This window comes from Panthera onca, chromosome B2 (assembly GCF_046562875.1).
Source record: "Panthera onca isolate mPanOnc1 chromosome B2, mPanOnc1 haplotype 2, whole genome shotgun sequence".
NCBI classification, from domain to species: Eukaryota; Metazoa; Chordata; class Mammalia; order Carnivora; family Felidae; genus Panthera; species Panthera onca.
Window position 1 is genome coordinate 35,273,780 of NC_138343.1, and position 23,772 is coordinate 35,297,551.

At 46.2% G+C, this 23,772-nt stretch overlaps 1 protein-coding gene and 1 long non-coding RNA gene across 10 annotated transcripts in view; one reads left to right on the forward strand and one right to left on the reverse strand.

The window, feature by feature from the left end:
- CB2H6orf89 (chromosome B2 C6orf89 homolog) overlaps window positions 1–18,050 on the forward strand; it is a 42,579-nt gene extending 24,529 nt beyond the window's left edge. For 7 of the 9 annotated variants that reach the window (XM_078446869.2, XM_078446866.2, XM_078446867.2 and 4 more), the window contains 5 exons: window positions 7,035–7,189; window positions 7,317–7,456; window positions 8,625–8,754; window positions 11,802–11,949; window positions 14,984–18,050. In XM_078446869.2, coding sequence (XP_078302995.1) covers window positions 7,035–7,189; window positions 7,317–7,456; window positions 8,625–8,754; window positions 11,802–11,949; window positions 14,984–15,078 — 668 coding nt within the window. In that variant the 3' untranslated portion in view covers window positions 15,079–18,050. The remainder of the gene's footprint in view (window positions 1–7,034; window positions 7,190–7,316; window positions 7,457–8,624; window positions 8,755–11,801; window positions 11,950–14,983) is intronic. The other 2 variants (XM_060615356.3, XM_060615357.3) reach the window with 2 other exon arrangements.
- Window positions 1,878–10,462, reverse strand: LOC132667003 (uncharacterized). The gene is made up of 4 exons (XR_009604934.3): window positions 10,231–10,462; window positions 8,683–8,737; window positions 7,943–8,047; window positions 1,878–2,753 (listed from the first exon to the last, which is right to left on the reverse strand). It is a non-coding gene; the product is annotated as an uncharacterized LOC132667003 (long non-coding RNA).
- Window positions 18,051–23,772: the final 5,722 nt, after the last annotated feature.

A 23,772-nucleotide genomic window follows, 5' to 3' on the forward strand; every position in this document is an offset into this window, starting at 1 on the left:
TTTTAATAAAGTAAAATTTCTCTTGATCCCTTTAACTCCTCCACCAAACCAACCCCTGGTAATAATTTGATACACATCCTTCTGAGTTTTTCCATGGCTGTACAGATAGATATACTTTTGGGTACACACGCACACATAGAGAAAGGTCTTATGTAGCTTGCGTAAATACTTCCAGCTACTACCAGAAGTTGGGTGGCTTAAAACAACAGTAAATCTGGGGTGCCTGGATAGCTCAATTGGTTGAGCATCTGGCTCTTGTTTTCTGCTCAGGTCATGATCCCAAGGTTATGGGATCAAGCCCCGTGTTGGACTCTGTGCTGGGCTTGGAGCCTACTTAGGATTCTCTCTTTCTCCCTCTGCCTCTCTCCCCTAAATCAAGATCTCAGTAAGACTGTACTATCTCTAGGGAAGATTCTTCTTTGCCTGCTTCTGGTGATTGCCAGAAATACTTGGTATCCCCTGGCCATGATAGCAGAACCCCAGTCTCTGTGGCCATCTTTACATGGCCATCTTTCCTCCATATGTCTTTTGTATCCTCTTACCTTCTCATATGGATACCATTCAGATTAGGTTTAAGGCCCATTCTACTTCAGTACGACTTCATCTTAATTGGTTACATCTGCAAAGATTCTGTTTTCAATTGTGGTCACGTTCTGAGGTTCCAGAAAGACTTGAATTTGAGAGGGACACTATTCAACCCAGTATACACATTTTTCAGGATCTTATACTATTCCATTCTGTGACTGTTCCATAATTTAAATTTCTAGTTTTTTGGTTTTTTTGTTTTTTTGCTGTTATAAAATGCACCTGGGACATTCATATATACATACCTTTAAAAAGTTTTTTTAAATTTATTTTTGAGAGTGTGCATGCAAATGGGGGAGGGGCAGAGAGTGAGGAGGACAGAGGACCTGAAGCAGGCTCTGTGCTGACAGCAGAGAGCCTGATGCAGGGCTCAAACTCACAAACTGAGATCATGACCTGAGCCGAAGTTGGATGCTTAACTGATTGAGCCACCCAGGTGCCCCCATATATACATATACTATTATTCCTGTAATAGATTCTTAGAAGTAGAATAGCTGGGTTAAAGGGCATTTTCAATTTTAATAAATACCACCCAGATTGTCTTCATAAACTTATACCAACTTTCATTAACAGTATATGTTGCTCACCAGGACTGGATATTGTCACTGTTTTGCCAGTTAGAAAACTAAAGAATGGTATCTTATTTTAAGATGTATTTTTTTTACTATTATTGCAGTTGGATATCTTTTCATATGTTTTATAGACCATTTATATTTATTTTTCTGTGAATTACTGTGAATTGTCCCAACATCATTTATTGCATTCATCCTTTCTTCACTGAATTGAAATTGACCTTTATCACAAATCAAATATTCTCACGCGTGTGTGTGTGTGTGTGTGTCTGTCTGTCTGTGCTGGATTTGTTACTGCATTCTTTATTCTGTGTTATTAAACATTTTGTCTGTTACTTTACAAGAACATAGTTCTTATTATTTGCAATAGTTATGTTTCATAAAGTCTATGCAAACTTTCTGTTGCTTTATAAGAAGATACAGTCAATTCTCATTATTTTCTGTAGTTATGTTTTATGAAGTCCCTGCAGACACTGAATTTGTGTTTGCACTAGTTACTAATTAGTAATTACTAATTACTGACCCATTGCCCCTAGGGAAAATCAGAGTTAGGTTCCTGAGAGTCTCTGGGCACATTTTCATCAAGTGATGAATACCTGACTTTGTTTTATGTATATTTTTGTTTAAAGATACCTTATTTAATATATATTGTTGATTCATTAACACTGAATTCACGTCAACAAGCACTATAACTCCTGCCTAAACAAAGCTTACCCAACACATGTATTTTCCCTGGAAGGCACATCACAGCCTGTTTGCACTTAGGAGCGCTAGAGAGTACTTTAGCACTGTGCTCCGAGACCATTTTTTAATTAGCGAACTATTTGTTGAGTTTTGGGTTCATAGCAAAGTTAAGTAGAAAGTGCAGAGAGTTCCCATATACCCCATCCCCACAAACACACAGCATCCTTGGGAGCCATTCTGAACTGCAAAACCACAATAAGAATGCGAAAACCGTGGCACCAAGTAGCCAAAAGGACACTCGTTTACAGTTCAAAGGTGAAGCAAAAAGGTAGAGTGTTGTCTCCTTCCACCTCAGCTGGAGTTCGCCCCTCTGCATCACCACAGGAATTGATTGGGGTTACAAATAAATTTCAGAGAGTAGGCAGGTTCACAGATCAGAGTCTGTAAATAATGAGGGTTGACGGTACTTTGTGAATCACAGTAGATTTCTAGAATGCTGCTATACGTTTTTATACTTAGTAGCGCAAGTTCCTCATTTTTTTCTTATTCAACACTTTATTGTCTACAGCTCTTACCGTACGATATTAGACGAATAAGCCAACTGAAAATGGGCAAAAGATTTGAGTAGACATTTCTCCAAAAAAAAGATATGCAGATAATGGGAATGTAAACTAGCGCAGCTGCTTTGGAAAAGTTTGGCAGTTCCTTGGAAAATTCAACACAGAGTTATTAAGTGACCTAGTAATTCCACTCCTAGGTGTGTACACAGCAGAATTGGAAACACATGTCCACACAAAAACTTGTATGCAAATGTTCATAGAAGCATTGTCCGTAGTAGCCCCAAAGTAGAAATGTCCAGCAACATATGAATGAATAGGCAAAATGTAGTATATCCACGTAATGGAATATTACCTGAAAATAGAAAGGAAAGAACATTTGATATGCACTGTAACATGGATGAACCCAGAAAACATGCTAAATTAAAGAAGCCAGACAAAAAAGACCCTATATTGTACAATTCCATTTATTTGAGATATCAGGATATGCAAATGCATGGACACTAAAAGATGAGTAGTTGCCTAGGGCTGGCGGCAGGGGGGTTAGAATGGGAAGTGTCTACTAATAGGCATGGGGTTTCTTTTTAGGGTAATAAAAATGTTTTATAATTAGATAATGGTGATAGTTATTCAACTGTGTGAATATACTAAAAGCCAATGAATTGTACACTTTAAATGAATGAATTTTATGGTCTGGGAATTAAACCTCAATAAAGCTGTTTTTTTTTTTTAATTTTTTTTAATGTTTATTTATTTCTGAGACAGAGACAGAGCATGACTGGGGGAGGGGCAGAGAGGGGAGGACACACAGAATCTGAAGCAGGGTCCAGGCTCCGAGCTGTCAGCACAGAGCCTGACGCGGGGCTTGAACTCACAAACTGTGAGATCATGACCTGAGCTGAAGTCGGTCGCTCAACCGATGGGGCCACCCAGGCGCCTTTTTTTTTTTAATGTTTTATCTACATGGAGAAATAAAATAATGCTCTTTCCCTCCAGTTTTGCCTTCTTTATGCCCAGCATGGAGAGAGGCTCGAGCCGTCCAGTGACTCATGAGCAGTGAGGGGTGAGGGTCCTCAGGTCCACCATCTGCCTGAGGTGTATCATATGAGGCTCTTAATGTATTCTTTTTTTTTAATTGTTTTTTTTTTTAAGTTTATTCATTTTTGAGAGACAGAGACAGAGGGTAAGCTGGGGAGGGGCAGAGAGAGAGGTGGACACAGAATCCAAAGCAGGCTCCAGGCTCCAAACTGTCAGCATGGAGCCCGATGTGGGGCTTGAACCCACGGACTGCGAGATCGCCCTGAAGTCAGATGCTTAACGGACTGAGCCACCCAGGCACCCTCTTAATGTATTCTTTAATGGTATCTGTGCCTGCGGGGGGTGTCCTCTATAGATTTTAAGCAGTGACCATACTTTGTAATTCATTTGTATTACCTAGAATGCCTTCTGGCCCTTAAATTATTTCCAGAGTTACTTGGGGCAGGGAATGGATTATTGCCTGTTCTTATACATTTACTCTTGTAGATGAACTTCAGAATGAGATTGTCACAGCCTCACCCTACTCCTACCTTCATCAGAAGCAAACTCTGGTGGGAACCTATCCAAGTTCTATTGAATATACTTTTGGGTAGACTTGGCGTCTTTGTAGTATTTAGCCTTCCTGCCCAAGATCGCGGTATGATATGTTTATTTATTCAGGTCTTATGTTATGCCCTTCTTGTTAAATTTATTGCTGGTTGTGAAAGAGGCCATTTTCCGTTCCAATTTTTAAATGACTGTGGCCAGGAGAGTAAGAAGTAATTGATGTTCCTGTGTCTGGATGTGAATGTCTTATATTCTGCCACCTTATTGAGTCCACTTTTTAGTACTCTATTCTTTCTTTTTCTTTCCTGATTTTTCTTCCCAGGGTTTTCTTCTTCCACCTGCTTCTGAAAGCATCTCTACCTGGAAATCCCAAGAATATCTAAAGTTCAGAATAAAACTGAAATTAACTAAGTTACAGTTAAAATAATGTGTCTGTGCTCTGAGGTTCAGAACTGCTCACTGCTAGCTCTTGAGGCACCTTTATAAATTGAGAGAAGATGCCCCCTTTCTCCTGACACATGACTCTTATCTCCTGGGGAGATTGCCATACCTAACTGATTCCGTCAGAATATGACGCATGACCGCAGAAAAATGTCATAATGAATCTGCAGGTGTCTGGCGTCTCCTGTGTCCGGGCTCTCTTAGACAAGGTGCATTCAGGCAGTCTCGGCTGCAGAGGCATTCTTGTAGCACTGCTTATGTTTTATTTTATTTTATTTTATTTTATTTTATTTTATTTTATTTTTACCTTTTTTTATCTTATTTTATTTTATTTTTAATAAAAACGTTTATTCTTGAGAGAGACGGAGACAGTGCGAGCAGGTGAGGGACAGAGAGAGAGGGAGACAGAATCCAAAGCAGGTTCCAGGCTCTGAGCTGTCAGCACAGAGCCCGACGCAGGGCTTGAACTCACAAACCGCAAGATCATGACCTGAGCTAAAGTTAGACACTTAACTGACTGAGCCACCCAGGTGCCCCTTTGCAGTACTGCTTAGATCTGTAGATTTTGTCTTTGCTGCCTCAGTTTACCTCATTATATTTCACCTCTCATCACAGGACAAGTTCTGTCACCCCACCCACCGCCAAAAAGACAAAAACAAAGTAAAACCCAGTCGTCCTCTGCCCAACCTGTCTCTTCTCACTCTAGTCACAATCCAGAATAACCTTCCTAAAGCATCAGGAAATCCCTGCCCAAGGCCTTTGATGGTTCCTTGTTTTGCTCAGAGTCAGATGTGCTTCATGCCCTGGAAGCCTGCATCATGGCCTTCCTCCACAGCTACTTTTCTCGTTTCCCCTGCTGCCCCCTCTGTGCTCTTCCCCAGTTGGGAACTCATGGTTAGTGCCTGTCTCCTGTCACTCTCTGTTTGCTCATCTGTAAATGGAGAATAACGCTGCCTCCTCAGTAATTCTAGGGCAACAGGTAAATGATACAGCACGCGATGGTGACCAGCACCGGGCCTGGCACTTTCCCCTTCCTTCCCTCTCCCTCGTGAGGATTTTGGAAACTGAAATGCTGTATAAGTATAACATGTTTAGATTATTTATACCTCACTGTATGTCCATTACCCAAAGTTCTTGTATTTAGGCAGGAATTCATATTTGACCTCTAATCAGGAACATTTGAAAATATTCCAGAAGGAAAAATAAGGATAACTTTGCAGCCTCAGTGTGCCACCAAAACAGGTGCCATTGAAGGGTTCCCAGGTGTCCTTGGAGGCCCCTGGCAGGCTTAAGGGTGCAGCATTGTCTCTTGGCTGTGACAGTCTGTCCACAATTAAGGCAGGTGAGGAGGGGAGGTGACAGCCTCCTCAAGGAACACAGGATCTGTCTGCAGGAGATGGAGGGTGTTTGGAGGGTCCTCAGGAGACGTGCTGAGAACAAACACAGTCCTTCCCTGGTGGGGATTTCCTCCGCCCCGCTACTACTGCCTTAAGAAAACATGGAAAAAGCCCTCGCTGCCGGCCACAGCAAATGTTTTCTGGTTAAGAGTCATTTTCCAAGTGTGTTTATTGGTTCAGAGAATTGATTTCATTTCAGCCCCATTTGGTGGTCTGTTTATCTTTTGTTCTAGGCTTTCTCCCGATTCGGTTTCCATTGGGTTTTAATCAGAAACCATCTGGTGAAAGCATTTTGGATCCAAACTAGAGTTTATCATAAGAACAATCTCCAAGAACACAGATGAAACCCAGAGTGGAACAGAACACAAACAAGAAATAATGCAATAACACTATCAACAGAACAGTGTCAGAGGGAGGGAGGAGGAAAGGAGGGAAACTGAGAAGGGATGTGTAGAGAGGGAGCCAACCCTTCAGAGGAGGACCAGCCAGGAATAGGGGGTGGGCAGGCAACTAGCACTCACATCAGGGGCTGGTGGGCCCTTCTTCCCTTGCTGACCAACCTGCAGCCCTTGGAGGGGTAGAAACCATGGTTAGTAGCCCTTACCCACTTCTGAGCCGGGACAGAGCACTGTCTGATGGGCACATGCAACTCACTTCGCTCCAGAGATGGGCCCCTGAAATGTCCCGTCTCCTCTCCATCCCTTCTCTCTGCACCCTTTTCTTGCTCTCCCTTTCCCAGAGTCATCCTGGCCTCCACTTGGAGAAGACACGCAGTGGGGCTCATCACTGATGATGGGACCTTTGCCGGCCCCTCCCCCAAGTGCTGTAGACTTTCAGACGCTTGGGTCACGGGTTAGAAAACAGTGGAAGATTTACCTCTCCAGCCCCACGTCACTGAATATACCAACTGGTCGATGTTGCTGCTTTGACTTAGGAGATACGTATACGTGTTAAAAAAATATTTTCTGTAAAGTATAGAAGATTATAAAGAAGAACATAACCTCTCCTTCCTACCCCATCCCCTGTGCCCTCTGCCCCTTCCTCAGAGGCTACCTATTTCATATGTATCTTTTCAGAGGTCACCAGTACTTATCATTGTTAGCTTTTAAAAATTACTATTATATCTCTCCTTTTTGCTTTCACTGCTGAGGCTACTAGATTTACCCGCTGTGTTCTTCCTGTATCTGCCTTCTCCACTTCCCTTCCTGTCGCAGACTTTGACTCTTGGTGGGCAAACAGTTGTGAGCAGAATGAGTCGGACCCCATCCCTGCCAACTGCAGTGGCTGTGCTCAGAAATTACCCCTCAAGGTGATGCTCCTGGAAGACACCCCGAAGAAATTTGAGAGACTCCATCCTCTGGTGATCAAGGTGAGCAAGGAACGCGCTTCTCCCCCTGACAGATGATCTGTTCGATGCCCAGAAGGCAGCAAGCTCTGTGACATTCCTGATAAGTAATTCTGTGTTATTTTGTCTCGCTCTTGTCCACCTTGTCAAGACGGGCCAGCTCTTGCTGCCAGAGGAGCTTCAGCATTTTTTGTGCCAGTACCCGGAGGTGGCGGAGGGCTTCCCCGAAGGGCTTTTCACCAAGTGGTGGCGCTGCCTTCCTGAGCGGTGGCTCCCATTTCCTTATCCATGGTGAGTGCGGGAAAGGGCACTTTGTCTGCGTGTGGTGGCAAGGGGGCAGACTGAAGGTCCAAACAGTACCCCTGAGACCCTCCCATGCCCCGCATTGTGTAAACACTCTACAGTACCCTCTTCGAGTCAGACAATACTCAGGAGCTCGCTGTTGAAAAACCAGTGATGGGAGATAAAGAGGATGAAGTCGAAGAGGTGCCTCGAAAGGGCTGTCACCACGAGTGGACACTGACATTGCCTAATAGCATCACAGTTTATCTCTGCGCATGTTTTTACGCAGAATGCCTCCTGAGCATCGGAGGGCTAACGAGAAAGCCTGAAGAATGGAAGGGAAGCTTCATTTCCTGGCACCTTGTTTGTGCCAGGCAGTGTGGGATGGTGGTTAGTGCCTGTTGCTCATTGGTGATGCTCATAATAGCTCTAGGAAGTAGGAATTATCATTGTCATTTTCAGGTCAGAAAAGTGGGGGTCAGAGAGGTTAAGTACCTTGCTTAAGGTCACCCAGGCAGGATTGAAACACAGGTCTGTCTTCCCATTTCTTCCTGTGTCCTATAGAAGACATGGTCTGTTTTTTGGGGTGAAGGTTTCTGTCTAGAAGAAAAGAAAGCCAGTTTCCATCTAGAACCATTCCAAAAGAGAATTAAAATGGCTTTTTTTGGACCTTTTTGTTAGATAATTTCTCAATGCTTTTGTCTTTCTTAAACCTTTATTTGATTTCTTACTTATGCATTGATTTGCATGATTGAATACTCACTTTAACTAGTCAGGCTTCCCACCTCATGCCACAGCGCCTTAGGTTCATGATTTTTGCCCGTTCCTCCTCCCTTCTGTTCTCCCGCCTGGCCTGTTACTTCAGTCTCTTTTCCAAGATAGAATGAATGGACCGTTTATTTCCTTCCTCTATATGTTGTTTTAGCTGGATTTTATAAACATCCCACCCACACGTACAAATCGTGGCTGTGGAGTTGTGTGTGTGCTTGTGCATGTCACAGTTAATTGATTTGGCATGACTGTTCCTCATGAACCTGATACTTAAGATATTGTCCTGATATTTTTCCCTCATTACCCACCGCCCACAGTTTTCCCACCGTGCTTAGCTCTGTTAGTCATGGAGATAGAGGCCGGCTTGCCCAGCTGAATTACTTCTGTCTCTTCCAAACTTTTACAGGAGAAGACCTCTAAACAGATCACACATTTTACGTGAGCTTTTTCCTGTTTTCACCTACCTGCCATTTCCAAAAGATGCCTCCATAAAAAAGTGCTTCCTTCTTCAACCGGAACCTATTGTGGGTAGTAAGGTAGGACATTTTGAGAGGACTTGGGTCGTGGCTTTTCCTCACTTAGCCCCTGGGCTGATGTCATACTCCCTTCCTTCCCTGCGTGTCAACTCAGGGTGACTTGAAGGGACATCCACATGACCTGAAGTTCTCCGCCTGTTGCTTGCCAGGGGACCTGGTGTGGCCTGCCCTGTTATGAAGGCATGCTTAAAATCTAGTTACCTTGCAGATCTGTTTCCTGCTCTAGACACTTGGGGGCAAGCTACTTTTCTACATTAGGAAGTAGAATCCTAAAATTTGAAAGGACCCAAGCATGCAGTTAGTCTGAGTTCCCTACCTCAAAGTGTAAAGCAGGCAAACCGTAAATGAATGCCCCAACTTACTCATTTTGTGGCTAGGGACACTGAGCCCCAGAGAGAGTAAATGATTTGCCCAAGGACACAGGAAGTTAATAGGAGGGCTCTACCCACCCAATTCCCAGGTTGGCTTTCCCCAGAAATAAACAAATGAGAAACTTCGGGGAGAACTAGCTAAGCAGGAAGCTTGAGAGGTTTGGGGACAAAAGGGTTGATGGGCACGTGGCCAAGGCAGGCAGACTAGTTTGGGTGGCAACACTTCTTGCTCAGTCCATGGCCAAGTACCCAGAGCCCACTTTTACCCCTCTGGGACGAGTGGACTGGGTAAAAGCCGTTCTGAGTTGTGTCTGTTTACTTTTCTCTGAATTGCCCTTTTGTTGAGTCTCATTCCTGAGGACCGTTTTTGAGTTTGGATTGGTTTGGAAGAATTAAAAGGATGAAATTTCCCAAACTGTGACCCCTACCAACTCCGGGTTGTGTTTTCAACCTCCCAATACTATTGTTTGGCTTCAGATTTGCTGAATCGTGTTAAAGGAATTTCAAAGCCTATAAAAACAATCATTTTGTCTAGGAGTAAGAACTTCTGTCTGCCAGCAGTAGGGTGGAGGTGCTGGGATCTTGCCTCAGATTTTAAAGACGTTTATTCTGCTGTCCCCAGCTAGAACTCCGGGCCCCAGTATGAGTTCATCTTCATAATTATGATACAATTCGGGGCGAAAGCTTTTATCTTTATCTTGGTTTTCCCACTTGAATCTGAAGTTAATTTCACCAGTCTGCTTAACAGGGACTCCGAGGAACCCCGCCAACAGGGTAAATACTAAGTTACTCAGACGCCTATCAGAGTCATCTTGTGGTTCGCAAGCATGTTTTGGGAAGGGGAGTGGTCCAAATAGGCAAAAATCCTGAGAGTCTGGTTTCTTAGAGCATCTGCTCGCCGCCCTGGCCCAGGCTCTCCTTTTTCTTCAGCCTCGTTACTCCGCCCTGTTGTCCACATCCCTGGGCCCCTAGACCCTGGTAAAGTCACATGTCTGTGCGCCTGGGATCCCAGAGGCAACCTTGGGATAGAAGATGAGAAGTGGGGTCTGATTGTAAGAGGCGAGGCACTGGGGAAAGAGGTGAAGGGCTCCAAGGCCCACCTCACCCAGTCCACGGTGTTGCCCAGGGCTGGCCTGCTCCATCCTGGTGTCCATTTCTTCCCATCCTGGGTGGGGAGGAACCTGGTTCTGCCCCCTCTCGGGCCTGTATGAAAAAGAGATACATCCACTTGGTTTTGGTCTTCTGGAATTTCTTCAAGACCGCAGATGTCAGGGCTTCTGCCAGTCATTTGCAAGCCAATAGTCCTCCTTAGTTAGTCTTCCTTCTGTCATGACAGTGGCAGTTGAATGGCTCTAGTGTTGCCATGGAAACGGAGTCGTGGCCACAGCCTGCTCTGAGAGCAACAGAGAACCCAGGGTTGGAGACACAAGAAGATGGAGCTAAAACCAAACCTCTGGAAGCCCAAGTGGTGAAGAGAAAATCAGGACACGGCCCAGGGAGTCAGACTTCGGACCCTTGTGCTATGCGGACACAGAAAGGCTGTTCCTGGAGGGGACAGGGAGGGGAGGTCCTGAAGGTTTTCTGTCACCATCTAGGTAGGAAGAGGAGCCTGAGCAAGGTCAGCTTCTCCCTTTGTCCCTACTCCCTGCCTACCCCAACGCCACCTTCGCAGCTGTTCCTGGGAGACAGCAGGTTGCCCTTAATGCCTATTGGAGGCAGTGGTATCCCTCACGGTGCAGTAGTTACCTGTGGGTGTGCATAGCCCAGTTGTCTCCTTGGTATTCAAACTCTGAGGCCAATCTTACTGTCACTACTTTTTAGTCAGTAGCAGGATAGATCTGCTCACCTAGGTCTTGCCTGAAAGAGTGAACTTGAACTTCCTGCTGTTCAATTCTCATCAAAACTCTGGCAGTAAGAAATAATATCCTAGAAATGATACTACGTTGCCCAAAGGATATGCAGACTGTCTGTTTCTCTAAAAAAATCCGGCTGGAGTACCTGGGTGGCTCAGTTGGTTAAGCGTCCAACTTTGCCTCAGGTCATGGTCTCACGGTTCGTGAGTTTGAGCCCCGCGTCAGGCTCTGTGCTGACAGCTTGGGGCCTGGAGCCTGCTTCGGATTCTGTGTCCCCCTCTGTCTCTGCCCCTCCCCCACTCACACTCTGTGTGTCTCTCTCAAAAATAAATAAATATTAGAAAAATAAAAAAAATAAAAATCTGGCTCACACCAGACCCTCAGAAGATTGTGTACTTAGACCACTATGTGTTGGCCTCTGCTAGACTTCTGTTAAATTGCACTGAGATGATTTGCCTTTAGCCTGCTTTGGAGCTGTGGCTAGAAGTAGTCATGAATTACGAAGCTCGTGCTAGATCTACATTCGGGCTATTTGTTGAGGATGTCTCTTTATGAGAACCCACAGAAGAGATTTCACCCTAGTCTCAAGATCAGGAGATGCCATGCTTAGGAGAAACTAGTTTGTTTTTGTCTTTCGGACATAATCGCGAATTGTGTTATTGGTTCTGTTTTCTTTGTTGCTTAGGCTGGTATGAAACTCAGAGCCATATAATGGACAGATTTGTGTATGCTCATCTCCCATGCCACTGGGTTTTATTTTGTTTCCTTTTCCTTCCTCTTCTTCCTTGTTTTTTTTTTTTTTTTTTTTTTCTTTCCTCTCCAGATGCATAGAATGCATGACCTATTTATCATTGGCAGCGGTGAGGCCATGTTGCAGCTCATCCCTCCCTCCCAGTGCCGAAGACACTGCCAGTCCGTGGCGATGCCGCTAGAGCCAGGGGATATTGGTAGGTGGGGCCCCCAGGGGCAAGGTCAGTTTCAGGATCTTTGTAGTTTTTAACTCGGAAAATATTCTAAGAATTAAATATTGCCTTCAGAAAGCTTCAATTAAATAGAGTCAAAAAGAGCATTCCTTTATGGACAGAGTCAGTATTTATGCTCGGTAGAACAACTAATAAGGAAATGTGGCAGAGAAGGGCCTCGATTTATATATATTTAGAATGTGCGATGTGTTCCATTGGTCTTAGAAACTTCAAGTTAGAAGGCATTATAGAAAATGTTTAAGGGCACCTGGGTGACTCGGTCGGTTGAGCGTCCAACTGCAGCTCAAGTCATGATCTCACGGTTCATGAGTTCGAGCCCTGCCGCGAGTGCAGAGCCCCCTTCAGACCCTCTGTCTCCCTCTCTCTCTGCCCCTCCTCCACTCATGCTCTCTCAAAAATAAACATTAAAAAAAAAGAAGCAAATCTTTAGAGCAATCCTTTATTTTACAGATGAGGAGAGATTGAGACCCAGAGAGGAGAGGTGACCATCCCAAGTTCCTCCCATCACCTAGGCAAAGCATCAAGCTTCAAGTGTCTCCTTCACCAGGGGCAGGCCAGGGGAGGTACAATTCTAGATTTGAGGAAACCCTCTCTGTGTCTCTTTTGCTAATAACGCAGTGCGAGCAGTATGTAAGGGCAATGACCCCATGAGGAAATATTCCCTTCCGTGTGGGTCCCACTGCCAAGTCATAGCCTCACAGTCATGACTCACCGTTGGCTCCATGATTTCCCAACTGTGGCTTATTCTGTGCATTATATTCTAAAAATCCTTTCCAAGGAAGCAAGTTTGAATCAACTGCTGTCCGTAGCAATCAGTTTGACAGTAGAGTTTTCTTGGTGGAAGCAGATAGTAAGTATCACTATTGCCCTCTGTGTTTTTCCTGCCCACAAAGCCTAGGGGGAAGCCTACGGTCCCTGACAGAGCCCAGACTGGTTTTCCAATTGATTTCTTTTAATTTTACCTCTTTAGAAGACCCCAGTCCCTGGAAACCTTTCACCCATTTGGAAGTAGGGTACAGACTGCAAACCATGACAGGCTTTAATCCATGTTACATAACTTATTTCAATGTAGAAATGAAAATCATGCACAAATTAAGCGTTAACTGATAATGGAGCACAGCTGGCCTGGCCCCTGGGAATTACTGCAAAGAAGAGGATTTTTGTGTAGAAATTGTTTTTGAAGCTATTTTCCTGTAGCGGAGTGACCCTTCCATGAGGCATGTCTATTGCACAAGCCTGTATGGATGGCATTTGGGCTTGAGAGTGTGTAGTTATGCTTGAAAAAGTCTCTGTCTTATGTTCTGCAAATGCCAGACAGTTCAGACAACTACAGAAACACCTTAGTTATCCAAATTTTAGGTTCCTGGATCTCACAAACCTCTAGAATGCCAATTAAAGAATTAGGGGAAATAAATGGATGGGTGGCAGTGATCAAAGAAGCTTTGAGCATCAAAGGCTGGTGGGAATAGTGATGAAAAGCCGAAAATCCGGGGCATGATAACCTGCCGGGCTGTGACTGGCTGGCTTGCTGACGAGAAGGAAAGGAGCCCTGTGGGCATGAAAGGCCAGCCGCAGGACAGCAACGGGGAGAAGGGATGGGGAACTGACTACAACAAGAGGGAGAGGGCAGGTCTGGGAGAAGAACGGGGTAGGGCGGGCTGGGGAGGACAGTGAGCTTCTGAAGCAGTGGCAGAAATAGAAGCGATGGCTGCGGCTGCCACAGTTAAAGATGAGCACAGGAAGCGGACCCTGACAGCAAAGGAGAATAATTCAGTGCTTGTAGGACAGATGACAGCTCTAGCATTTTGGGGGGCCCTAAAGAATGGCACTGTGACAAGTGGGTTCTATGGTTTTTGCCGAAGTAAGCATTGTCCTCTGAAGGCAGACAGGAAGGGGACAGGAATACACATCACCAGAAAACCTGTGATGAGAAGCATTTTCAAGAATGCTTCATCATCTACCTGCCGTGGTTGATGAGTCACTGCCCATAGTGGCCTTTCTTTCTTTCTTTTTTTCTTTTTTAAATTTTTTTAATGTTTATTTTTGAGAAAAAGAGACAGTATGAGCGAGGGAGGGGCAGAGAGAGAGGGAGACACAGAATCCAAAGCAAGCACAGATGCGGGGCTCAAACTCACGGACCACAAGACCATGATCTGAGCCGAAGTCGGACGCTTAACCGACCGAGCCACTCACGCACCCCCATAGTGGCCTTTCTTGAGTCACTAAGTAGAGGTTAAATTCTATTCAGTGCTCTCAATTTAATGATGGGTAAGGTATGTCGCACTCTAGAAAATTTTCCATCAGGAGTTTATTGAGGTGTTCCAAGTTTTTAAAGCTTTTAAGTCTACCTTCCTACTCCACTCAAATAGTGTAGGGTCAGTGTTTCCTAAACAGTTCTTCAGATCACTGATGACCCTAGGGATGGGAACAGGAGCCCCTTAGAAAAGCCCTTGGCAAATAGGGCTGTTGGATCAGTTGATTTGGGGAACTGCCTGTCTTGTGATTACCTAGTGCACATTAGTATACAGAAGTCTCCAGAAGCCTTAGAGGAACCTAGTGTTTCTCAAACTTCCTTGACCATGGAACCCATTGGACTATCCTAACAGCATGTTACTATTTGCAGAACACAGTTTAGGAAGTGCTGGTCGGAGCGATTCTGGATGTTCTATAATGAGGCCATGTGACCGATAACATTAGGAGACTTGGATGGGGGGGTCCTACTTCCTCAGAACTCATCGTATCTTCTTGCCAAGAAAGATGAGATGGGTCTGAGAATTGATGCCCAGCACCAGCCTCATCTAGAGCATCTTGCTTTTGTAAATCTGCTGAGTTGTGAGTCATAGTTAGCCAGGTGAGTGGTGGTGATGAAGCACTTGGGTTCGTAGTGGCTCCCATTGGACATCCGGTTACAGAGAGGACCAATAACGGCATATTTATGCCAGGCAGACCTGCCTTGTTCGTGCCCACAGGTGTGCCCAGTCCCTGCCATTCACCTGCTTTCCTGTTGCTGTTTCCCTTCAAGGCTATGCCGGTGCCACCCACTGGAAGGTCTACATTACAGCCAGAGGGGTCCAGCCTTTGGTCATCTGTGATGGAACCACCCTCTCAGAACTATAGGAAACAAGAACTGTACAGAGGAACAACTTTGAGGTCCGAAGACCAGATCGAAAGGGGAGAAATAAAAACAGAAACGAGGAAACCACTTTCTAAGGTTACTTAGTTATCTGCCCTATGCATGCGTGTATGAGCCAGCTGTATGCTGGAGGCAATGGCCAGAGCCCGGCCCTCCCGACTCTTCCAGCCTCCCTGCTTGGCCCCGGGATTTTGCTGGTACCTGTCTGTGAGAGACTGGGCTCTTCCACACCTTCTGGAACCGCAGCCTTGAGGCTGCCCCTCAGGCAGGAAACAGGGCTGATGCCTTCCCTTACTTACGTGGTGTGATCCCCTCTGCTGGCTCCCTGGCCACAGAGAGGGTAGCCAGCAGGTCCTGACTTCAGGGCCATCCCTTACGAGGTGGTGGGCCTGCTTGTCCTGTCTTCCTGGCCACACCACCCGATACTTTTATGGAAAGCCATGGTCAATTAAAGAAGCTGTTGCAGTTTCCCAAGCAGAATGGAATCTAGAACCAAGATTAAGTAATGTCATTGCACTCAAGAGATGCACTGCCTTCCCAGTGTCCATGGCCCTTGGAGTCTCAGTGACGTCAGGTTGGAGTCTGATTATAATTGAAATGGTAATTGCCGAGGTAATACTTTCCTCCATCTCATCAGGTTCTCATGCCGGCCCCCCCTCCCCCCAGCCCCCACCCCCAGCTCCCTTCCCTTCCCTTCCCGCTCGCCTATCTGGATGGTTTCTCAGAAACTGGACTCCTGGTCCTCCCTCGGCAGAGCCCTTTATTGCTGAGGCAGCACTGCTTCTGTCAGCTGGGTCGCTTTTACCAAGTGTCTTCAGAGGGGATGAGTTAGAGCGCTGGCCTGGGGAGAGGGCACCTCCCCGGGTTTGATCTTTAGGGTCCAACTTTCCGCAGGGAAGATGTTTTACAGATGTGTCAAGCTGATGTTGTAATGTGGTTGGGGAAGGAGCTCCAGACCCCACGTGTTTGCCAGCTGGGTGTGCGACTGTGGGATCCTCTGTCTCAAAATGATTTCTCTCTTTGTACTTGGGAAACAAGGTGAGGTATTTTTATTATTTGTAACAGTATAAAGCTATGTTCTTTCAGTTGGGTGGTTCACTATGCTCACTGTTTTCTCCAAGTGCTTTTAGTGTGTATTAACCAAATGGTGTAAATGAGGACATAGTTTTCTTCCTTTTTTTTACCCCCCCCCCTTTATTCTTTTATTGATGCTGCTAGATACCTGGCCTCTGGCCCTATGCCATCACCCAGCTGAAGGAAAAAACCACACTGTAGCCCCTGGTTCCGAATTGCAGAAATCAGATGAATCCAGGTGTCCGTGACAGGGTTAATGGCAGGCGGTGGTGAGGGCAGAATGTGTGACTCCTTGCGGGGTCCCCTTCATCCTTGGACGTACCCCTGCACCTCCAAGGATGTCCCTGGGCCCTCTCTCAGCACCTCTCATGAGCAGCAGTGGGGATCATCAAGTCCCTGAGGGGCTGGTTTGTGAGCTTGTAAAGGAGAAGCATGGTTCACAGAGCTCAGGGTGGAAATACTCTGCCTCCACAGACTTAAATGAAACTAGGATGAATGGTACCTGAGGGAATTTTTTCTTAAACAAGTCCGCGCCTTGTGTGGGTTAATGCGGGAAAAACAAAATTTTTTGTCCATATTAAAGTCATGCTGCTAAGCCGTTATGATTTAAGAGGTTTGAAATCAGAGGGATCATTTCAAGGCCAGCTTTGCGCAAGCTTTTAGAGCCTTTGCAGTGTCCTTACCCCTGCTGCGCATGGAGAAGGCTTATATGTAAACAAGTTCTTTAGAGTTTTCTTAAATTAGGCCCTTTGGGTTAACGAAAGAGAGGGTTCCTTAGTAGAAAAAGAAACTATCTTGATGGTTGAGATTTCTGTTTTGTCGTTTTGAATCACCCCGTGTTCCTTCCCCATTTCCCACCTGCCCTTCACACCACGAATGTTCATAAAATACCCACTTCAACTCAAAACTTTAAAGACTAGGAAAAGTTTTCTTCTTGTCGCTCTTGCATGTGTCGCTCTTCTGAAGTGTCCCCTGGGGAGTCCCCCAAGCCCCTGAGCTGTCGAGCTCAACAAAAAATGGTGTAGCCGCAGATAAGCTGAGACTTTTCATGCATTTCCGACTCATTTTACTTAAAGTCTACCCAGTTCAGAACTGAGGGTAGATTTCTGTTAGGAAATTTTCCACAGAGGGTTTTCTGCTCTTAATTACTGGATACATAGAAGTAATTGGCCTTATCCTCAAGGCAATTCTGATAAGCAGGGTACAGGAACGGCTTCCTACAAGAATGACCCGCAGTGGCCAGCCAGTCCGTCTCTCCCCAAGGCTTTGTGTGAGGGTGCTGCTCGCCCACCCCCACCCCCAGCTCCCCCACGGAAGCAGCACAAGTCCTTCCACGTGACCTGGTGCGCGAAAGAGGGTCATCAAGATGAGGAAGAAGGGTGGGGAGGCATGGTGGGGCCACCTAACCAACCCCCCGCCTCCACCACCACAGTAAGTACAAAACCGCAGGGACTCGGAAGTCTGTTGAGTGGTTACTGAGAGGTGACACGGTGGTGACCTCCGCACATGGGTTAGGTTCGCTTTCTTGTAGGTTCCCAGAGTAGAGACTTGGATCCCCAGATCAGCTCTGTGGGGAGGAAGGTTGCTTTGGCAGCAGTCTGAAGCGCTTACCTCCAGATGTCCTGAGGTCCAGAGGAGTCCAGTATTGACAAGACGCTGTACTGGTTCAGGCTTATAGAAAGAGGCAGAACTTATCTTCTTCCCTTATCTCCAATTTGTTTTAGGGAAGAGCGGAAGTAAAATAATACGGTTTATGAAAACAGAAATCTAGGGAGTGCCTGGCTGTCTCAGTCGGTGGAGAGTGAGACTCTTGGTCTCAGGGTTTGTAAGTTTGAGTCCCACGTTGGGTGTAGAGGTTATTGAAAAATGAAATCTTTAAAAACACGAAACAAAACAGAATCTACTTATTTGGTGAAAAACAAAACAGTCTAGGAAGTGAGCAGATTTGGGCTCATTTTCTGAGAGAAAGAAGAGTAACATTTGTCCAGTCCATCCTAAGAGTGTCTCCATATACGTGATCTCCTTTAGTCGTTACTCAGTCCTGCAGACAACTAGGGCTTAGACCAGTTAACTGCTGGCCAATAGGTAGTTGGTTTTGCAGTGTATTATTTTCCTGCTTCAGCACAGTGTGGTGCCCAAGAATGAAGATGTGGGTTTAATTGTCTCGGGTGTGCCCCCATTGGGGAGGAGGACTGAGGGAGGGGGTCAGCAAGCCGGGAACTCTTCAGGGTTTGTTTTCAAAACTGTCTTGGACAGAAATGGAAGAGGAGAGAGTTTAACCAGATGACTTTTATAAAAATCCTTTCACTTTTTCCCTCCCTGTTTGAAAACTCTTTAAGAGTGAGTGTGGCTGGAACACAACTGTGTCCAGCCATTTTCCCATCCCCACATGTTTCCAGATGTGTGACCAGAAGAGGGACTCTGCCCAATTCCAGTTGTGGGTCCCCTTAGAGTTTACCTCACTTGTTTTTCAGTTCTCGTTTCTGTTCCCTTCTCCCAAATTCCAGCATAGACCTCTGTGGAGGAACAATTATTTTTATAAAAATCAAAAGTTCCTTAGCTGCAGGTGATGGCCTCAGTCATTCTAATATAGTCGGGAATGAGTTGCTTCTTAACCAGTGGCTTCCATGATGAACATTCAAAACCCCAGAGCACATGTTCCCTTCTTATCTAATCCTTGCCCACAGGAGAAGCCCAAGTTGTAGGGGAAAGAGAAAGCTGCCTGTCTGGTTGCATGGAGAGAGGCAACCTTGGCTACCTTTTGAGAATCCCTTATTAATCGGAGGGGTCTTTTAGGCTTTTGAGCTCTCCTAGTGATGGGGGAGAAACTCTCCTGAGTTCACAACTCTTTGCTCATTAACTTTCAGCGGTGACCCATCACGCACTAAAATTGGTCAAAGGAAGGCCATGCCACAGATGTGCTTTAGATGGCATTCTAGACTGAGATTCTCTCCATGTTTGGAGCTGTTCATATTATGCACAGAGCTGATGGTGTCAGGGCCAGGAGGCTAGGAAAGTGCCGGTGCTTATAGAGATAGCCCCATAGCAAAGGAAAAACAGGAGGCTCTGGGAGTGTGCTGTGTCGCCATCAGCGTGCGTCTCCCTGGCTTCCTCACCCCCAGCCTCCCAATGTCCAGCGGCTTCTTCCACAAAAGCATCTCCAAGAAGATGGACAGGTGCTCTCCCTGTTGAGCGCCACACCCAAGTCGGGCCCACCCTTGGACGCAGTGCTGGCCTTGGTGAGAGGTCCTCCAGCCAGCTTGTCTGATGTCCAGGTCCCTTAGTGTCTGGTTTCCCTGCCCTGCATAATTTAAGCATTAGAGCTAAATACATCTGTCATCTTCCTCTCTCCGGAGACTGGGAAATGTCCAGAGCTTTTCAGAATAGTGGAGAGAAGAAATGTTATGTAACTCCTAGTGGAGGCCTGGGGCTGACCCGACCGTTTCTCTTGCACTTAGCACGTCTGTCGGCGGCATGAATCCAACCGTGAGCCCCAGCTGCAAGCACCTGTGTAGAGAAGGGAAACCAGTCTAGGGTTTCCGACAGAATCCGGGGAGTCCAGACCTCAGCTCTGTGCCAAGCTTGATTGCCCTCATTTCCTCACAACACCTCTGTGGGGTAGGTGAGGTCATCCTGTGAAGCCACCTTTACTCAAAGACCAGCAGTGTCCCAGCCTTCAAATTCCAGCCCCTTGGGGCACTTTTGGCCCTCTTAGGAGCAAATTCTCACTTATGCACAAGAATCAGTGACAGGATCAGACAGACACATGGCATTCCCAGGAACCCCTAGTCTCATGACAGGCAACTTCCCCTCCAAACTTCTTGCTACAGTTTCACCCTCAGAAGCTAGCTGTGGTCTCTCTCCCCGCTCCCTCCCGTGGAAGAGGCAGCAACAGACACTGAGGCTGGGGGACCAGACGGGGGGCGGAGGTAGGCAGGACAGCTGCCGTGCATCTTCGGGGAACCAGGGAAGGTCCTGGCAGGCAGAGGCAGATGGACACCTGTCCCAAGCACACGTGCTCCGAATAGTGTGAGCTGTTCTAAAATGTGTCCAGTGCAGAATGTTGACAGTAACTTAATGTGCTGCAAACTCGTACGACTTCCACCGTGTAAAGAATGTATGTAAATTAAAGTTTTATGTAATGAAAGTTTTTACTTTTGCAATTAAAAGTGTGTATGTTGGTTGATAAAAACTGTCCTGTACTCGGTGTCATTCTTAAATTTCCAGTTCTCTCTTGTCCCATAACTGAGGAGACCTCTAGCCACATCCTACTCATGAGGCAGGCCCCAGGGGCCTGGTCACTTGTTCCCCCTGCCCCGCCGCCCCGGCCTTGGTCCTCCCTAAAATTCTCTCCCAGCTTTATGAGACTCCTCTTTTCTCCACATCCCTGCACTTCGCCCAGAATTCAAATGAGACCCCGCATGCCCTTTTCTGCCTCCCCGGCCGGCTGCACATGGGCCGGATGTCATCATAGTGTCGCCTCACCTGTGGATGTCCTCGGTCCTCACAGGGGGACAGCCAGGCCTCTGGCTGGCCCACGTGAGCCAGCTGCCACTGATGAAGGCCACTCTCAGCCCTCTGTTAACTCGGTGCACGTTTGAATTAAGTCATTTTGGTGTGGTAATTTCTTTTTGGTAATGTCTTTTTTATCTACACAGTTTTATATAAATGCATAAATAGAACTGTTTCCTATATACTGCTTAGTGTCCTGTCTTTCCTTGGTTGCTTGCTAGAGACTTTTTCCTCTCCCCCATGTGACTCGCCCCCTTCCCTGATCAGGTCTATGTAACATATACACAGCCGTGCGCGTGTTTCCATGGCTTCCTCCATGCTCTCTAATCATAATCCTGAATCAAGATTCTTGTCCTTGCTTTATCTAAAATGTGACTGTATTCCAGGCACGTGTCTGTCACTTTTCTTACTCAGTACCTCACAGAGTTCTCTTGAAGTCCCCTGGTGTAGCTCCAAGCCTTCCTATTTAATGGTTGATGCTCCAAGGTGTGGACGCCCCCGTTTATTCCATTGTTCTCTTACCGATGGTAATAAAGTCGTCCTGTTTAATGACTGTTTGGATTCTAAGTCAAGAAGCTTAGAGTTCATTTTAGAAACGCTTGTTTTGGGGTGCCTGAGCATGGAACCTGCTTGGGATTCTCTCTCTCCCCCACTCGCACGTGCTCTCTTCCTCTCCCTCTCTCTCTCAATAAATAAAGATTTTTTAAAAACAAAAATACTTGTTTTAAAACAAGAACATTCATCCTTCTTTGCTCTGGCTAATGCATATTCTTCAAAAATTCGAATCTCAACCCATTCCACGGTACTATTCATTTGCCTACTCGGAAGCTGGAGTTCAACAAGAAAAGGGCCAGGGCTTGATCTCATGTGAAAAGGTGACAAAGTCACCAGGTTTCAGTGCCCTTCTTTCTCTGTAGCACTTGACACTCGTGGAGAACGTCTGCTTCCCTTGGCTTCTGTGAGACTCACTACTCCCTTCCTGAAGCTCCTCTTTTCCACTTCTGTCTCCTGTGTAGAATTTCCTTTCTTCCACCTGACTCTGAAACTTTGGTCTCTCCTACCGACCCTCCGCCCTCTCCCTGCAAGGCCTCGGCTCTGTGCCTTCCCTTCCACCCAGGGCCGAGTCACCTCCACCCTACATTCCCCGCCCACGCTTCTCGCCCGAGCCCTAGTTTTGTAAACCCAAGTGTCGCAAGCTCATTCCCCCAGTTGTCTCCCAAAGTGCCTCTAGTTCACTGTGTCCAGAACGACCGTGGCAGCCTCAGAGAGCTCCTGTCTTTTCTCTCGGCCTCTGCTTCTGATCAGGACCAAGCTCTAGAGAGTTCTGCCTCCCTGTTGCATGTCCTGTCCTGGTTTAGAGCCTTGCCGCTCCACGCCTAGACTCTGCCAGTCGTTGCCTGTTTCGTGGGTATACTCTGCCATCTCAGTTCACCCACAGGGCTGCCACAGTGCCCTTGCTATGGCACCTGCCCCCGTACGCCCTTGCTCAGCACTCCCCAGTGATGCTCCATTCCCCACAGGGTACGTCCCGGCCAACCCCTCCAGCACATTCCACTCCTGACCTTTGCTTCCCCTCCTCAGTTACTGTGCCTCGCCCCTACGGAACCATCTGTAATTCCTGGAAACATCCAGGCTGGTTTTTCTTCTTCTTTCTTTCTTTTCTTTCTTTTTTTTAATTTTTATTTTTATTAAAAAACTTTTATTTTTTTAGAGCACTTTCAGGTTCACAACAAAATTGAGCAGAAAGAGTTCCCATACACCCTCTGACCGCCCCCCACCCCACCAACACAACCTCCCCCACTACTGATGGAATCAAACCTACATTGACACCTCATTATCCCCAAAGTCCATAGTTCACACTAGGGTTCTCTTGGTGTTACACACTCTGTGGGTTTGGACAAATGTATAATAACATGTCTCCACCACTATAGTATCATACAGAATAGTTTCACCACCCTAAAAATCCGCTAGGCTCTGCCTATTCATCCCTCCCTCCCTGCTAACTAATCCCTGGCAACCAATGGTCTTTTTGCTGTCTCCATAGTTTTGCCTTTTCCAGAATGTCAGATAGTTGTCTCCATAGTTTTGCCTTTTCCAGAATGTCAGACAGCCTTTTTCTTTTCTTTTCTTTTTTAATGTTTGTTTATTTTTGAGAGAGAGAGCACGCGAGCTGCGGGAGGGGCAGAGAGAGAGGGAAACAGAATCCGAAGCAGGCTCCAGGCTCTGAGCTGTCCGCACAGAGCCCAATGTGGGGCTCATACTCACAAACTGTGAGATCATGACCTGAGCCGACGTCAGACTCAACCCACTGAGCCACCCAGGCGCCCCAACGTTTTCAAATTGATTTCTTTCACTTAGAAATATGCATTTAAGTTTCTTACATGTCTTTTCATGGCTTGATAGCTCTTTTTTTTTTTTAAGTTTACTTATTTATTTTTATTTATCTTTTTTTTCAAAAAAAATTTTTTAACGTTTATTTATTTTTGAGACAGAGACAGAGCATGAACGGGGGAGGGTCAGAGAGAGAGGGAGACGCAGAATCTGAAACAGGCTCCAGGCTCTGAGCTGTCAGCACAGAGCCCGACGCGGGGCTCGAACTCACGGACCGCGAGATCATGACCTGAGCCGAAGTCGGCCGCTTAACTGACTGAGCCACCCAGGCACCCTAAGTTTATTTATTTTGAGACAGACAGCACAAGTGGAGATGGGCAGAGAGAGAGGGGGAGAGAGGATCTGAACTGGGCTCTGTGCTGACAGCAGAGAGCCCAATGCGGGGCTTGAACCCACCAACTGCGAGATCACTACCTGAGCTGACATCAGACACTTAACTGACTGAACAAACCAGGCACCCCTAGTTCATTTCTTTTTAGTGCTGAACAATTATCCGTGGTCTGGGTATATCATTGTCTATTTGTCCACTCAGCTACTGAAAGACATCTTGGTTGCCTCCAAGTTTTGGCAATTATGAATAAAGCTACTATAAACATCTTGTGTGCATCATTTTGCACGGACATCGTTTTTTTTCTTTTTTGATTTTTAAAAAAATGTTTATTTTTGAGAAAGAGACAGAGTGCGAGCAGGGGAGGGGCAGA